The 17,570-nt window shown below is 40.9% G+C and overlaps 1 protein-coding gene across 1 annotated transcript in view; it reads right to left on the reverse strand.

The window, feature by feature from the left end:
- Positions 1 to 1,635: 1,635 nt before the first annotated feature.
- ANKFN1 (ankyrin repeat and fibronectin type III domain containing 1) overlaps positions 1,636 to 17,570 on the reverse strand; it is a 142,045-nt gene continuing 126,110 nt past the window's right edge. The window contains 1 exon segment of the mRNA XM_047833133.1: positions 1,636 to 8,939. Coding sequence (XP_047689089.1) covers positions 8,143 to 8,939 — 797 coding nt within the window. The 3' untranslated portion in view covers positions 1,636 to 8,142.

Below are 17,570 nucleotides of genomic sequence, written 5' to 3' on the forward strand. Positions count from 1 at the left end.
AATAGGATGGTGCTTGGGAAAGTGTTTTATAAACATATAGGACATTGCAGTTATCAAAAGCCTGATGGGGAAAATAGTGTGTGCAAAAGTTGGCCTTATTGGGCACTGGAATAAGAGTTTTTTGCAGGTTTTCTGGGTCCAGAAAACTCAGAGGGTTCAGCTGGGATAGGTGACCTTCCCAGTCATGGTGCTCAGTTGCTGTGCATGCTATCGCGACACTTAGGTGAGTGCTGGCTGTCTGGAAGTATGTGCTGTATGATAAGAAAAAGTGGATTTCTCCCCAGGCCCTTTGCTTGCTTCCTTCTGGGGTGTGCTGACTTCAATCAAAGCATTCTGGAGACGGTGTGTGGGATGGGGGGTGCAACTTCTCACGAAGTCCTAAAGAAATACTTTTGAGGCACCCTAAAGGAGAAACCAAGCCATTTTATTTTATGTTTTCAAAGCATTTTTAAAAGTTTATTTATTTATTTTTGAGAGAGAGAGAGAGAAAGAGAGAGAGAGAGAGAGAGAGAGCATGAGCAGGGGAGGAGCAGAGAGAGAGAGAGAGAGAGGGAGAAAGAGAATCCCAAGCAGGCTCCACGCTTTCAGCACAGAGCCTGATTTGGGTCTTGATCTCACAAACCGTGAGATCACAGCCTGAGCCAAAATCAAGACTTGGACACTTAGCCAACTGAGCCACCCTGGTGCCCCATCCGAGCCATTTTAGAGAGCCTCAGGCTGGCAGTCATTTGGAAAGTCCTTTGAGTCCATTTATTTATGGAGTAATTAAACAATTTGTGGGGATTAACATGATTTTAAGAGATCTCTTCATCAGTTTATCACCCTTTCTGGGGTATTTGTGCCAGGAGCTGTGAAATGTGTTGAGGAGGTGATGAGCAAACAAAGAGGCAGTTGCCTTTGGCTTAGAGACTCTTACCTAGAGTAGAGTACAACTGGTGCCTAACTTCCTCTAGTCTGTATCTAACACCAGTCCCTTCTGTGGCCTCCACCTGAATTCAGTAATTGACATAACTATGACAAGATAAGGAACATTATCATTATTGCTTTCATTATTACTGACAGAAGAAAGAGCATTACGCAAATGTGAGAATGCCATAGGCTACTTGAAAAGGAAATGCAATCTCACAGTCAAGAAATCATTACAAAGATCTCACTTATTTGACAGATAATATTGGGCAAGAGAATTTCCTTAAGATTTTTTTCCCCGTCACTGTAAATTGATTAGAAACTCCCTCTTTACATTTGCCTAATTCCCTAACCTAATTTTTAAATTATTATTATAGAGAAGAAGGAGTTGTTTCTTGTTGGCAGATAGAAATACTAGGTGTTGTTGCCTGGCATAGCTCGTCAAAAGGCAAAGCGTTCAGGGAAGGCACACTTCTTACCTAGCAGCTTGAATCTGAAAGGCCTCCCCATTCTGCCCCTCCCCCAATGCCTCCCCAGGAGTGTTCATAGAGGAAAGAGGATATTAAAGAGCAATGTCATCTGTTTGGTTTGAAAAAGAAGGTAAACTTTTATTCAAAGACAGAATTAGGAAAAGAAAGTAATGGTTTGCTTAGAAAGATGACAATTTACATAGGGAAAACAGCACATTTGGCCAGGACAACAAAACAGCCCTCTGAGGCTGTCAGGAAAGCCGACCACAAACATGCCAATAAAGAGTTGAATTTGTGTGTGTGTGTTTGTGTGTGTGTGTGTGTGTGTGCGCGCGCGCGCGCACGCACGTGCGCGCACGTGCACGCCTGTGCATATTTAAAAGAATTCTGTAAAATAGCGTAAGACAAAAACATGGTCCAAAGCAGCACATTCCTGGCCTTGGGAATTCAGGAGAACCTTTGTGCAGGTTCCTGCAGTTCTTTGCAGTGTTCTCAGAAACAGAAGAAATCTCAAATCTCAGCCAGAGGGAGTAGGGGTAAGGGAGGAGCCTCGTGAGTTTGGAAATAAAGGGATAGAGAAATAGGAGGGCACATGCAGAAATGCACTGAAGACATTTAAACATGCATGCGGTGGAGGAAGGAGCAAGGTTCAGGTGTCCAAGCTCCTGGATGCAAGTAGGTGAGAATATTTGCCATTGGCAGCCTGCTGCTGTATTTTCAATACTTGGCAATAACTAGGTATGCAAGAGAAATTGCCCAAAGGCTATTGATCAATCAAGGGCCAACTGGTCAGATTTTTCTGATAATTGTGAAAACGATGCCCCAAATAATAACTCTTCCAAAGTTTCAGCAAGAAGTTTTTAAAAGCTGAGGCTAAAAAATGTGTGTCTTCATTGAGACTTGGAAAAAACAGCAGGTAAGCCAATTGCTGACAATTCTATTAGTTTATTACTTAATTGACATTTCTCCACACTGAAGACAGAGGGCTTGGAACCTGTCCTTGAAACAGCAAACCATCTTATGAAGAATCAAAAATATTTTTGACTTCTCCTATGAACTATATTTCAATAACATCAGGTTAGATATAAAGTATATTAGTATTATTTAATGCTTATGAAATAAAGTCATTCCCTCTGATAGCTAAGATTTCTTCTGTTGACAATTTTTCTTTCAAATACAATTAGGCATGTAGGAAATTATCAAAAATACTTGCCATTAGAAAAATTATCTTAATTCTTGTTAACCCTTGACCTCTTCTTATAAATTGGTAGGTTGAAGAGGCATGCATTTTACCAGTGTTGATTTTGATCGAGTGTACTGGCCATTTACAATATCCATTTAAAATGTTCAAATAGTTTGCAAAAGTACATACTACAAAATATTATTGTTTCAAGAGTAGAGGTCACATTTAATACACCTTACATGATTCATCTGTACATTTACAGAGGTTTAAAGCACACAAAATTGTGCAGATAATGTACCGAAGTCTAAACTTTTACATACACTCAGTTGCATACGTAGCAACAAGATACATTAAGTTCTGAACAAATAACCAATGATCAGCCAAATCACTATGTACACATGAGGCAGGAAGCAGTTAAACACTGCCTAATAGAACGTCAAAAAATTACTTTTTCTATGAAACAGCCCTCCCCCACTACACACACACACACACACACACACACACACACTCATATACACTTCTTTTTTCTATCACAACCATTAAACTGATGCTTGTGGCCACGTAGATGGGATATCCCCAAACATCTGGTTGGTCACAGGGCAAGAAGTAACACAGCAACTCAGACAGACTTGAGAGAAAAATTTGCCAGATTTGGTTTTTATAAATCAGCTACCAGTTACTGTGAAAGCATATTCAGATTTTCATGTCGTGGGCTGAAGGGAGAGGACCAAAGGGCATTAACTAATAGCTTGATAACATTTGCCACTAAGTTAAATATTGGCTTTTGCTGAAATAAAAAAAAATGTGTATATCTGGAGGGGAAGGACCCTGGGGTGATATTTAAAACAACCACAACAAACCTCCTACATCCTTTATCAAAATAGAATATTTTCACAATAGACTGTGAAACCTATTTGATGGTTAAACAAAACCAACTGTCTTTTTGAATAACTATTTTACAAATTCATTAATAATGGAAATAGAAGAAATAATTGAAAAAACCCACAAATATAACCACTGGGTACAGATGTGGTGGAAAAACCAGAGACCCGAAATATGGCAAAATCAGTGCTTCATAAACAGTCAATGGATTTTTCTAAAAATACTTTTTGCTAATGGCAAAGTTCAACACCTCAGAAAAACTCTGAATTAGGATCTTAGAATAAGTTTCCAAACTGCGCAACATAGTTTCAAATACACTACCCTTGTTGTTTGTAAGGCCTTGTTGAAGTTTAGCTTAACAGTCATAAGCCATGTGTTTGAACATCTTATGAGAGGGGGCCGGCAAAGAAACAAGTTTTTCCCTTGTTCACTCTACTACCTATGAAGAAGTATCATTGCTTTCCAAACAGCTCCCTTAAATTTTTCCTTAAAGGTATGACCAGGAGGAAAAAAAAAAAAAAAAGTTTCAGGTTTGCGTCACTGAATCATCTGGGAAAATATTTAGACTTTTTAAAGTGATGATGTAGCCCTTTCAATTCTCTGAGAGTGTTCTCTTGTTAACTGATAACTACCCTCTCTGATTGGTATGTTACAATTCAATAAACAAACATACCAAGAAATGCACACTCCCGGCTGTAGCTCTGCTACAGACAAACTGGAGAGAACCGTCAGGTAATGGCATCATCTTTCCAACAGTATCAGTTTTAAGAAGCCAGTGACTTCTGTGTGCTGTTGACATAACTAGGGAACTTGAGTCCACTGCAGACCCCTTAACAGCTTGAGTTGATAGTTCTCCAAGAGAAAGTGAGTACGGCTTGGGTGGAGTGTGAGGAGCAGGCGGGGGGCAAGGGGTTGGGATTTTCTAGTATGTCTCTTTGTCTAAAGTTGCTGTCTTCAAGGGAAGAGGTGAGCAGTCCCCAGAGTGTACCTTTGTGTGGCAGGATAACAATAAATGAGAGGCCAGTCCTCTTTCCCACTTGTCTGGCACGATCTCCTGGCAAGGATAGGGTGGGTGCTTGCCAGGTGGCTCCCAGACAAGGTCTTTTTAGGGGAGTACAACAAGGCTTCAGTCATTGCTTTTCATAAAGTGCTTTGGGATCCTTCAGGAATGGGGGCTGGAGGAATATTATTACTAACTGGCTTCAACTTTCAAACCAAATGGAACCATTCTATCCAGTGTAATTATTGCTTTGAGCATTAGTGAATGTTCTTAAAATGGAATGGGTCTCATCTTTAAGTACCCACTTCTTAAAATACCCACTCCCTAGAGTAAATGTTTTTAATTACTGTCTCCCAGTTCCCCTCACCAATTAAGAGGATGTGACAGCCTTGTAAATGGTTGCCAAGCATATACATTGGAGACTTGCATTTTCCAGGCTGTCTTCCCTTCTCAATAGCCAGCAAGAGTGAAATCAATGATCTCTAGCCCAACATGCCCTATGTCAGCCTGGCTGAGGAGACAGGCTGTTGCCTTTTCGAAAACATCAAAGGGAAGATGTGCAGTGAGGATGGCTACACTCCTATCAGATTGTGATCTCCTTGTGGCCTGGGAGTATGTTTCATACTTTGTTCTTTTGTTCTCTGTGGGACTTAGAATAGAGACAGGGACATGTGAGAGGGCCCTGGTCAACAACTTTTGAGCGTTTTCACAAATGATGAGAGCTTGATAACACAAGTGAGAGTTAAGCATGGTAGAAAAATTATGGAAAAGAAGACCCGGGACAGGAATATTTCCTCCAGAGGCTCCCAGTCTGGACTTAAAAAAAAAAAAAAAAAAAAAAAAAAGACAAAAAGTTCATCATATCCAAAACATAACAAAGCCATCAAGATAAAATAAAACAAATAAGCAAACAAAAAACTCCCCAGATGTTGTAAAGTGTCTGTAATGAGTGGCCTGGACAAATGAATAAAGGATTGTGAATTAGGGAACATAGTTGTCCCTCCCAGGAATCTAGAACAGGCTCACAAGATGTTGCAAAGTGGAGGTACAAGTGAAGGAAACCTGCTTGAACAAATGGCTAATTACTGAGGATATAACATCCACTTCTGTATAGGAATATTGCTAGGAAGATGCATTTTCAAGTGGACTATGCCCATTGAAATTGAATGTGCATTATTCATTTCATGGGAATGCATCTCTTTTCTTTGTAGAAGGTGAAAAAATAAACCATGTTCCCAATATCAGTTAGTGGGTTTGGATTTAATGCAATTTTACTTCATGAGTCATTATTTGGTCCAATGTGCCAGAATCTGAGGGTCCAGAAGGGTGGGTTGGTCTCTGCTTTTGCTGCCTGCTGAATGCCTCCCATCTAATTCAGTCACAAATTTTGTTTCATGCCACCAGACAGGTCATGATCAGAGAATCACTTGGTTTCTTAGTTTTGGCAATTCCAGCATTCAACATATATAATCTTGTCCTATAATTAGAAATAAATAGAAATTGAGTGCAGGTGACTGTCATTCTTGTTATTAAAGGGGAGTCATGTGGTATGTAATTTTAAGTGACATTTCTCTAAATTTGCCTTTTAAGTAGCTTAGCTTATATGCCTGTTATGTGAAATTTGTATTTCCTGGCAACAAGGAGCTCTGTGATAATGGAAATTGTTAGGTAAAGGTTGAGAAAAGGAGTTGAATTTGGAATTAAAAGAGATAATCTACAAATTCAGTAAGTAGTCTACAGTCGATCAAAAGTTGACTAGGTGTGTACCAATTCCCAATGGGCCAACCTACTATAAAGGGAATGGTTCCAGGTTTTGACCCTAACTCTGAGACTAAAGTGGCTCTGTGACCTTGAGCAAGTCACTTAACCTCTCTCAGCTTTAATTGACTCATCTGTAAACAAACGCAAGCACTTAGACTAGTTTTATGGTTCTTTCTAATACTCCATATACATAGAGTTCACTCAGAACAGAAGAAAACTGCATTTTAAAATACTTGCAGGCATAGAAAAGAAGCCACAGTGATTCTGCTCAAGATTCTCTGCGGTCAGAGGGTGGGGGGATGGGGGGTGGTGGTTCACTGAGTATAAAATCTCTTAAAAAAATAAAGATTGAGCTCTGGGCTTTAGTTTTCTAATGACCATAGGCCATGGGCCAAATCTGTACCTTTCCACCAGGGTAATTATTTATGTTTAAATCAAATGTTTTAAAAATGGAAGGGATCGGAATAACATTGTGAACAGGGGACTTTGTATGAACTCCCATGAGGAGGAATGGTAGAACTGTGAGGACAGGGGTAGGGCCCATAAAGAGCAATATTTAACCAAAATGCCTGTGAAGCAGAAAAGGACCATTTAGAATATCAGTAAACTGAATGAGTCTTGGCTCCAGGAAATGAGAGAAGGCTCATACCTTTTTGGAATATGCAGTGTGATTTCTCTTTGATTTGAGTTTCTCATTTGTGAGAAAGGCAGGTGGGAGGCATTGAGACCAAAACACTTTTTCCAGGTGTCTCTAAGCAGTTTTGGAACCATTGACAGGGACTTCTGTCCCTGAGGATTTTCCCTGAGGCCAATGGGCCAGCTGATCTCAGAGCAAAGTGGACTTTGGAAGGGGTGAACTGAAAAGGGGAAGCCAGCAACCCAAGCCCTGGGCAATCTGTCCCATGACCTGTGATGTAGGGGTGAGTAAATGTGCCAGTGTGTCTGTAAGGACTTCATCAGCTGCCTGGCCATATCTGAAGGGCACTTTCTCATTCAATGACAATTCCATCACCTAAGAATCTAAGCAGATCCACCATCATTTTCAGAGACAAAGCCCCATGGGCTTACTTATCTTAGGATTGTAGAAAAAATGCATTTTTGCCCATCTTTCTCTCCCACTCTCTGTCTTGTCTTTGAGGCTTTCACTTAATCCAGCTATCTCCTTGCACCCTGAATAATACAAGGACCATTTTCATGCTTGAACGGGAGCTGAGTGTGCAGGAAGTCCTGCTTCCTGCCCTGTTTTACCTTTGCAAGACAAAGCTAGAAGCAAAGCATCCTCTACTTTTGCTTCTGGTGATTTCCACACAGCACTAAATGAAGAAAAGATCTGTTTTAGGCCTACCATCAGTGCTGATAGATAAATTTGATTTGGTGACCAACTGAGAACCCTGCACTTTGGAATGACTTGGTTTAGCTGACTGGGAACCCAGGTCAAGTCCACTTGACTTTGTGCCCTGAAGACGCAACCTGGGCTTCTTTCCCTTAAACTCTTCTGAAGGTTTAGAACGGAAGGAAAAACAATGCTAATCTTACTTTCATCTCTAGAACTCCTCCCCATCAATCACAAATTCAAGAAAGAGCCCTAAACCCAAAGGTCAGATTACAGAGCCGACTGCGGAACTGAGGTGGCTCTTTAGGCTGCCCTACTTCAGCCATGGGTGCCCCTAAATAGTCCAGGACTCCATGTTGACACAAAAGTTCTTGTATGCCCTGAACCGGGAACAACACTGGTGGCAACTCTCACTTCCACCTAACTCTATACTAAAAAAAAAAAAAAAAAAAAAAAAAAAAGAGGGACTTGAACCTGTAACCTTTGGAATTTTAACATTTCAAACCATTTGAAAAGGGTTGGGGACACAGTGGGGGCCGGGCTGGAGGGAGAGTGATGGAGAATGCAGGGATTTGCTGTGGATCAGGACAGCCAGTTGCAGGACTCCCTAAAGCATGCTGCTGAGTATTTCTGACACGGGGGAGGTGGTGGGGCCTTCGGGGCTCATCTCCGGGCCGGTGGGGCTGGGTAGGGCCGAGTGGCCCCCGGGGGGCGGGCTCAAGGCAGCCCAGGGCTTTGCGTCCACCAGGGCCGCGCGGTAGGGCTCCACGTAGATGCGACGTACCGCAGGCCTCGCATCCTGGAGGCTGCTCTTCCCCTCCTCAGGGAGGCTTGCGGCGTGGGCCAGAACCAGGCCCCGGGACCCAACGGGGGAAGGTCCCAGCCGCTCGGCCTCCGCGGGCTCCTGGGTCAGGGCGCAGGCCCGAGACACGTGCTGCGTGTAAACGCCGTCGGAGAGCGAGAGCGATTGCGTCTCGCTGTGCATGCGCAGCCAGCGGTGGTGGCGGCTGAAGCCGCCGTAGTGCTGGTGCTTAGCCGGCTTCCGCTTTCCCAGGAAGCCCAGCGGCGGCCTGGCGCTCGGCGCCATCTTGGCGTGGTTCTTGGGAGTGAAGCCGGTGAGGGTCAGGCTGTGGAGGACTTCGGCGCACGAGTGGTCGGGATCCGGCCCCGGGGGCCGGCCTTGGGGGTCCTGGCCCGATCCCAGAGGACTCTTCATGTCGTGCACCTGCAGAACGTCGGGGGCGCTGCCACTTAGGCCGCTGAGAGCCTGCTGGGCGATATCCTGTGATGACAGGTAGACCAGGTCCAGGTCTCGGGGGCTCAGGGCATCACTGGAGTCGTAGTCGCTGTCAGTGGGGAGGAAGACTTCTGAGCAGCCTTCTTCATCAGAGCAGGGCTGTGAATCTACAGAGCCAGAGACCCAGGTTAGAAAAGAGAGAGAAACTCTTAGCTGGGGCCTGCTTCTTGGGCATAGTATCCATGTGGTTGAGCCCTCCCCACCCCTGTGCCTAGAAGGGTCCTGTGCTTTGTTAACGGTCTACCTCTTGAAGGTAGCAATCATTTTTGAACAAGGGACCCCACGCTTTGGTTTTGCACGGGGCTCTATAAATTATGTAATGAGTCCTGTGCTTAGCTTAAGGGAAAGGGAGAGGAACTCAGGACAGGTCCAACCTGGACAGCGGCAGAGCGGAACGTGCCCTTATTCTCCCTGTACGCTTTTATTATTTGCTGGGCTTGTACAGAGGATGAAACAGTTTAAAAAAAATGCATGCTACTCATTTATTCATTTCCTATCCTTCTTTCAGAGATGAGCTTTGCATTCGACAAAGTAGCAGGAACTTAAAAGGGGGAGGGAAGAAGAGGTGGAACTATGGGGATTGAAGTCTGGGAAACAGTTTCAGATCTTAGCTGTCCTTCACCTACTTGTTCTGTGATCTTGGGAAGGTTACTTAACTTCTTTGAGGTTCAGTTTCTTTATCTGTAAAATGGGAATGATAATAGAACTTCTTACCTAGGATGACTAAGGTATAAATCAATTATGTTTATAAATATTTACTTAGTTGTCAGGTGTTTAAAAAGGAAAAAAAAAAGGCCAAAGAAAAAACAAAAACGGAAGTAAAATGACAGGCAGAAATAAGCCTCAAAGTGCATACTATAGTGACCATAAATGAGCCACAACTTTAATTCTAAAGATATTTATCATTTAATGCACTCATTATTTATATCTATTTCCCCCCCTCAATCAGATGGTATGTTACTGTGGAGCAAGGATGTCTTAAAAATGCTTTGAATTCCCACAGAACTCATCCCAACATAGGTAGTTGGTACATACATGCTAATTTAAAAACATGCAAGTTCTCCTAAAAAGAAAAACTGCTAATCTACAAATCAGGCCATCTCAATAAAAAAAAAATCTCCGTAGGATTTTTGAAAGGAATTTAGTAAACTGATGTTTAAAGTCACCTGGAAGAGAAAATTTATGAGAACAGCCAGCTTTTTTTTTTTTTTAAGTTTATTTATTTTGAGAGAGAGAGTGAGCGAGCTTTTGAGTGCTCACGGGAATGGTATAGGGGCAGAGAGAGGGAGAGAGAGAATCTTGATCCCATGAATCGTGAGATCATGACCTGAGATGAAATCAAGAGTTGGAGGCCTAACTGACTGAGCCACTCAGGTGCCCCCCACCCTTTTTAAAAGATACAATAGGGAGGAGCCTGATTTCTGATTTACCAGATATCAAAAAATACTATGGAGTTTTGACAACTAAAACTTTGTAGTATTGGTGTACAAATGGGCAGATGGATTTATAGAACAGAAAAGTAAAGTCCAGAAATAGTTTTAATTCTGTGTGATAATTTAACATATGGTAAAGATAATATTCCAAAGTAAGGGAGTAGATAGATAGATCTTCAGGATATAGTGTTGGGACAATTGGTTATCCCTTTAGTAAAATAATTAGAGAAAATCCTACCTTATAGCATATATAAAAATAAATTTCATGCAGCTTAAATGTAACAGGCAAACCCTTCAAGTAATAGAAGACAATATGTTTGTAATTTTGCGGTGGCAGGGTCTTTGTAAGCAAGACAAAATCCCAGAAGTCAGAGAATTGGCTGCTAAATTTGACTACATCAGAGTTTAATACTTTGTAAAACAAATGATACTATAAAAAAAGTAAAAAGGTAAGAGATAGATTGGAAGAAAACTGTGATAATATGTATAACAAAAGATTAATAACCAGAATATATAAAGAACTTCTCTAAATCCATAAGAAGACCATCCAGATGGGCAGATGATAACCCGTCCTTCAAAGAATAATTAATAAAAATGGTCAATAAACATAATAAAGATGTTCAACCTAGATAGACTATAATTACTAACTAGGTGGTAGTTAGGGAAATGCAGGTTGAAACAACAAGGCATGTTTTTGCCTATCAGATTTGCTAAAAATGAAAAGAGGGTACTCTTGTGTTGTTGATGTGTGGGAAGTCAGGGATGCTCATATAGTGATGGTGCGATCAACTAGTACCGTTCTGCCAATAGCATTTTTAAGTAGACTATATTAAAAATGTGCATATCATTTGTCCCAGCAAGTTCTTTTTTAGATATCTATGTTTGAGAAATTGTCACTGTGTATACACGGAGGCATTTACAAGCTGTTTACTGCAGTGGGATTTATAATAGTGAAAATAAGAAATAATCCTGTGGCTGAGACTGCTGTGAGGGAAGACTTAGAGGCACCAAAGTATTAGGAAAAGAAAAATCACTTAAGAAAAATAGCTTACTTGCAAAGTTCTGTGAGGGAGTCCAACTTCAGGACTGGCTTGCTGATTAAAAAATACAACAGGTATTTAAAGTAAAAACCCACAGGAATACAAGGTTATAGTTACTTTGTTCATGGTGGGAAATCGGACATGGTTATCATAAGAATGTTGCAGACTCCAGGGAAAAATTTTGTTTTGTAAGGGAATTAGTAATTTACACAAACAGGATTAAAGTTTCTTCTATTTTAGGAAGTAGAACCAGATGTAATCCTTTTCTTTCCTTCCTTCTTTCTTGGCTTGTTTGTTTATTTCAGGGTCAGGTTGTGAAGTGCTTCATTTTCTTTTCTTTCTCTTTTTCCTGACTATGGAAGATGATGTGTGTGCTTACTCATTGGCAGGGCAAGATTTCAGTTTTTCTCTCTAACTGCTGGCTGCTACCCAATATCTATTATCCTTTTTTGGTTACAAATCTTAAATTTCCTTTGAGACAGCAATGCACTCATGTGAAAGACTGAATTTTTCAGCTTCCCTTTCAGCTAGGTATGGCCATATAACTAAGTTCTGGCCAATGATGTAGAACTGAAAGTATTGTGTGAAACTTCTGGAAGTCTGCAAAAAGGGAGCTGGCTTAGCTCTGAGGTAGGCCCCTTTTTTTTTCTCTTTCCTTTCAGTTGCCTGTAACAAGATGTGTTGGCTAGGCTCATAAGGCAACCTTGGGAAAAAAAGCCATATGCTAGTGTGGTGGAGGTGAAAAATGGAGCATGGAGTCTGAAGACCATGGAGTCCACATACCAACAATGAATTGTCTACGTGTGGGCTTCTTTCACACGAGAGAAATAAAGTATCTTGTGTGTATGACACTCCTTTTGGATTTTCCGTAACATGGATCCAAACTTAATTCTAACTGATGCATACTAAATGTCTACTATCAGGAGAATAGGTTAAAACTTTGGGCACATCTGTATAGTGGAATATTATCCAGAAGCTACAAAGAATGAGATCAATCCATATACTGTTCTTAAATAATGTCTACCAAAAAGGACTCCCTTTTCTACTTTTCTGAGTTCTACTCATCTGTTCAAGGTTTCCCTCAAAAATAGCCTTCTTTAAGAAGCATTCCTCAACTGCCCCAGAAAAGATTGCTGCCTTCTCTGCACTTCTCTAACATTTCTTGCTTTTATTGTCCTTTGGCACTTAGCCTGTATAGACTTGTATTATTAGTTGTCTTTTTTAATGCAAATATAACATCCTGGATTCCTGGTTAAATCAGAGCCCTCTTAGGGCAAATATATTTAATTCGTCCATTCATTCAACAATGAAGATTCTGTTTTGCTTGAGCTCCTACTATAACAGAAACAGTGTGGTTGGTGCCAGAGTGAATATGAAATTAATAAGAAATGATCTGTCTCCAGGGAGTTTACTGTTGTAATGGAAGTATAGGGCATATATGCATCTATGAGACTGGTAGAACATACATTTTATAAGAGAAGTTTAGCAAATATGATGCAGGTTTATAGGAAAGAGATCACATTTCAGTGGGACAGGATTGATAAAATACTCCATCATCTTTTATTTATTTTTTCCTTCATGTAAATAACTGTTTGTTCATTTATTTATTTAGGGGGACGGAGGGAGGGAGGGAGCAGAGAGAGAGGGAGAGAGAGAATTTCAAGCAGGGTCCATGCTCAGAAAGGAGCCCGACATGGGGCTCGATCTCATGACGGTGAGATAATGACCTGAGCTGATACCAAGAGTCAGATGCTCAACAAATAAGCCACTGAGGCACCCCATAAATTAATTTATTTCTTCATCCTCTTTGAAAAAGTGGTTTAGGCAGCTATTAATAATAAATATGCAAATGATGAGAGGATTAGAAACCAGAGAAGAAGAGGAAACAGTTCAAGTAGTCTTATTTGACTGTGATATGGGAACAGGAGGAATTTTGGAAAAGTGAGGCTACAAAAGTAAGATGCCAGCAGTTGCACTCTTGGGAATTTATCTTAGGAAAATTAAGACTATTTTCATGCAGGACTGTGTATGTGAGTGTTCATAGCAATTTTATTTGTATTATCCCTAAACTGGAAGCTACCCAAATGTCCTTAAGTGAATGAATTATTAAATAAACTGTGGTACATCCATTCTATGGAATACTACTTATCAATAAAAATAAAGAATTCAATTTATGTAACATTCATTAAATGATTATAGAGCTGGAGAATAGATAGTAGTAGCCAGGGGTAGGGATGGGGGGATGAGTAAGGGGGAACAGAAGGAGTTTTGTGGTGATGGTACAGTTGAATATTTTGGTTATGGTAGTGATTACCCAAGTACACATGTGATACAAGAGCTATACAAGGGAGCCTGAGTGCCTGTGTGCATCTGCATGCACACGGTTACACACATGCATGCACAAGTGTGTATACACAACTAGTGAAATCTGGATAAGCTGTATGGATTGTACCAGCTTCTTGGTTTTGATATTGTACAAGAGCTGTGTAAGTTGTTGATGTTGGAGAAGTTGGGGGAAGGGTACATGGGAATTCCTGTACATTTCTTTGCAACCTACTGTTTCTCTATTTCAAAATAAATGGCCAAAAGAGAGAATTTAATTTTTTAAAAGGTAGGGTGGAGCCAGAAGTGAGTAGTAAATCTTAGATAAGGATTGTACCTAATTTTGTACTCAGTGAGTAAGCTGTTGAAGAATTTTGTACTCAATGAGTAGCTATTGAAGAATTTTGAAGAAGTAATTGACAAGAGGTGTGATTTAGGATAATTATGTAGCAGGTTAGATATAAGAGGAATTAGATGGAGAGGAAACAGACAGCAGGGAGGCCAATGAGAAGGCTGTGGTCCAAGCTATGTTTCTTTTAAATATTTACCTTTTTCAGGTTGTGGGGCTGTGTAAGAGTGGTGGTTATGTGGAGGAAAATAGAAATTCAGGAAAATTATTCAAAGATGTTTACCAGGCATGTATTTTGTGCTAGGCAGATATGGTATCTGCTTTTACACAGTGCATAGAGAAAGGATTAAATAAGTAAAAAAAAAAACAAAAACAAAAACAAAAAACCACATAAGATTAATTTCAGATAGTGCAAAGTTCTGTGAAGAAAATGAAACTGGGTTTCAGCTAGAGAGTGACTTGGGAGGAAGGTTCTTTTGCTAACGTAGCTAAGGGAGGAATCCCTGTAGAAAAGGGAGTCTAGGTAAGATGTTAATGATTGGAAGGAACCAGCTATGTGAAAGGTTGAGGAAAAAGTGCTCCAGACAACTTGGAGAGGCAAGTGTAAAGGCCCTGCAGTGACTAGCAGGTTTCAAGGCTTAGTGTCTGAATGATAGTATCAGCATTAAACCAGAGGAGTTAAATTGCATCAGGGTTAGGCAGTAGATTTGGGTTGGGTTGGGCAGTAGAAGAGATGGTAAATTTAATTTGGGACAGATTAAGCTTGAGAGGTTCGCCAAGATATCCCTGGAGGAGATGGGATGGGAGCCTGATGCGTTGCAAGGTTGGGGGAAGATGTTTGTGGGTAGAGGAGGAACCACTGGAGAGGGAACTGTTAAAGATAGAAGAACGGTAGGTTAACGGACATAACAAGAAGTGGTCACTTGTGAGCACCAGTGCTGGCATTGGTTTTTGGTGAAAAAGTTGGAAGGACATGAGGTAGGGAAGAAGATAAAGAGATTTTCAAGTTAAAAGGAGTGAATTGGATAACGGCTTGGGCTGAACGGCTTTAATTATCTTAAAACAAGTTTTAGCACTTTTTCTCATCCTTTGTGAGAAAAATTGGGTACCGCCAGGAATAGGGTCTCGGAACTATCAGCTGTTTTTGATGATGACAGCAACAGGTGCCATCGTTGTGATGAAGAAGAGAGGTTAACTGAAGATTTGAAACTGGGCTGGAAATAAGATCCAAAGTATTGACTTTAGTTGAACTTCCTTCTCTATCTGGTCAGTATTGTCTACTCAGCTGTCCACATGTATTCATTTGTGTCTACAATAGTAATGACATTTTCTTAGTGCTTACTGTGGGCCAGCCATTATGCTAAGTATTCTAGGTGCTTTATCCTATTTAATGCTTATAACAATTCTAATTTTGCAGATAAGAATACATACTAAAGCTTAGGCTTATTAAATTTTCTAATTCATGTACAGTTGATAAGTAGCAGGATAGAAACTCGCCTGCAGATTTGTCTCCAAAGGCCTGCCATGCTCCTATGCACTTTAGCATTTTTTTTTTTTAACGTTTATTTTTGAGACAGAGAGAAAGAGTGAGCGCCTGGGCAAGGGGCAGACAGAGAAGGGGACAGAGGATCGAAAGTGGGCTCTGTGCTGACACTTAACCAACTGAGCCACTCAGGTGCCCCCACTGTAGCATTTTCATGGCTTTCCATGGAAGCTTCCTGAGGGCCGGGACCTCGTTACCTAATCTACTTTGTGTGGGACGCACACTGAGTTACATTAATTCAACTTTTAGTAAGAGCTTCTTGATATTGCTGCTGTTAGAGAAACATGTTAAGTTTTATATTAGTTTCCTGGGGCTGCTATAGCAAATCACCACACACTGGGTGGCTTAAAACAACAGAAATTTATTCTCTCACAGCCCTGGAAGCCAGAAGTCTGAAATCAAGGTGTCATTTGTGCTGGACTCCCTCCCTCTGGAGGCTCTAGGGAAGAGTGCTTTCTTGCCATTTCCAGCTGTTGGTGTTCTTTGTGGGGCATCACTCCCATATCTACTTCTGTCTTCATATAGACTCTTCTGTCTCTTGTAAGGACACTTGTCATGGGATTTAGGGCCCACCCTGATAATCCAGGATGATCTCAAGATCCTTAATTACATGTGTACCCAGACCCTTTTTCCAAATAAGGTCACATTCACAGGTTATGGGGGTTCAGACACGAACATAATCATTTTAGGGCCACCATTAAATCCACTAGAAGTCTGATAGTAAATATGACTGTAACTGTAAGCAATTGCTGAGGGGTTTGTGGCACTTTCTTTCCCTTTCCAGCCCACAGTCAGGTAAAACACTCTGCAAGAGCAGTTTATACTTTGACCTCTCAGCATACAAATAGTGAACATTTATTGTTTGCAGGGGACTAAGGAGTATATGAAGGTGTGCTTCAAAGGTCTGACCTTCTAATTTTCTTTTTTTTTTTTTTTAATTTTTTTTTTCAACGTTTATTTATTTTTGAGACCGAGAGAGACAGAGCATGAACGGGGGAGGGGCAGAGAGAGAGGGAGACACAGAATCGGAAACAGGCTCCAGGCTCTGAGCCATCAGCCCAGAGCCTGACGCGGGGCTCGAACTCACGAACCGCGAGATCGTGACCTGGCTGAAGTCGGACGCTTAACCGACTGCGCCACCCAGGCGCCCCAGACCTTCTAATTTTCAATGGGGAATCCTATTTTAAGACTCCCAGGAAGAGCCTGTGCTGATTCCTTCAGGTAAAGTTAGTTGCTCCGTTCTCTTGGCTCTTATGGCATTTTATTTATATCTCTGTTACTGCATTTATCAAGGTTTATTATAAACTATTCATTTACATGTTTATCTCCATTATTGAACTATGAACTCCAGAAGGCATACACTATGTCTTATTTATTTCTGCTCAGTAAATGTTGAAGAAGTCAGGCAGTGAAGGAATGGACCAAAGAAGGAGTCAAGCAAAGGGGCATGCAGAATCTTCTGTATTTTCTAGATCATCTAATCTGAACATTGACATTTGAGCAGGCCATGAGGATCTCCTAACAAGACTGCAACTTAATTATCATTGTATTATTCGCTTCTTGTGCTATTTCTGTTGCATACAAAGCTTTCAGTAAAATTAAGTTATGTTGAGTTGATTGAAACTAAAATAAATATTGAAATCTGGGAGCATAAAGAATTGTGAGATTTGATTGCCTCTTAAAAACAATACTGAAAGCAGCCTGGAAAGAGCTAATTTACGTAATCTGCCATAGAAATTCCTGAAAACAGTCACCTAAATTATTTTGTTTCATATTTGGTGATGCTTGACTTAAGGGTCAGCCTAGTTGTAGCAGAAAGAACAACTGTCTTAAAATCCGACAAACCTGGGCTGAAGTCCTATCTTGCTCCTTGACTGTGTATCTGATCTTGAGCAAATCACTTAGCCCCTCTGAACCTTTCTTCCTCTACAGCATGTCGGTATTATATTGCGTATCTTCACAGGTGCCAGGATGATTAAGTTAGATTGTTAGAAATACTTTAAGTGCCTTCCTACCCTTAAATACTGAGAAAATAACTAGAAAACGTTATC

Source organism: Prionailurus viverrinus, chromosome E1, assembly GCF_022837055.1.
Source record: "Prionailurus viverrinus isolate Anna chromosome E1, UM_Priviv_1.0, whole genome shotgun sequence".
Taxonomy (NCBI): Eukaryota; Metazoa; Chordata; class Mammalia; order Carnivora; family Felidae; genus Prionailurus; species Prionailurus viverrinus.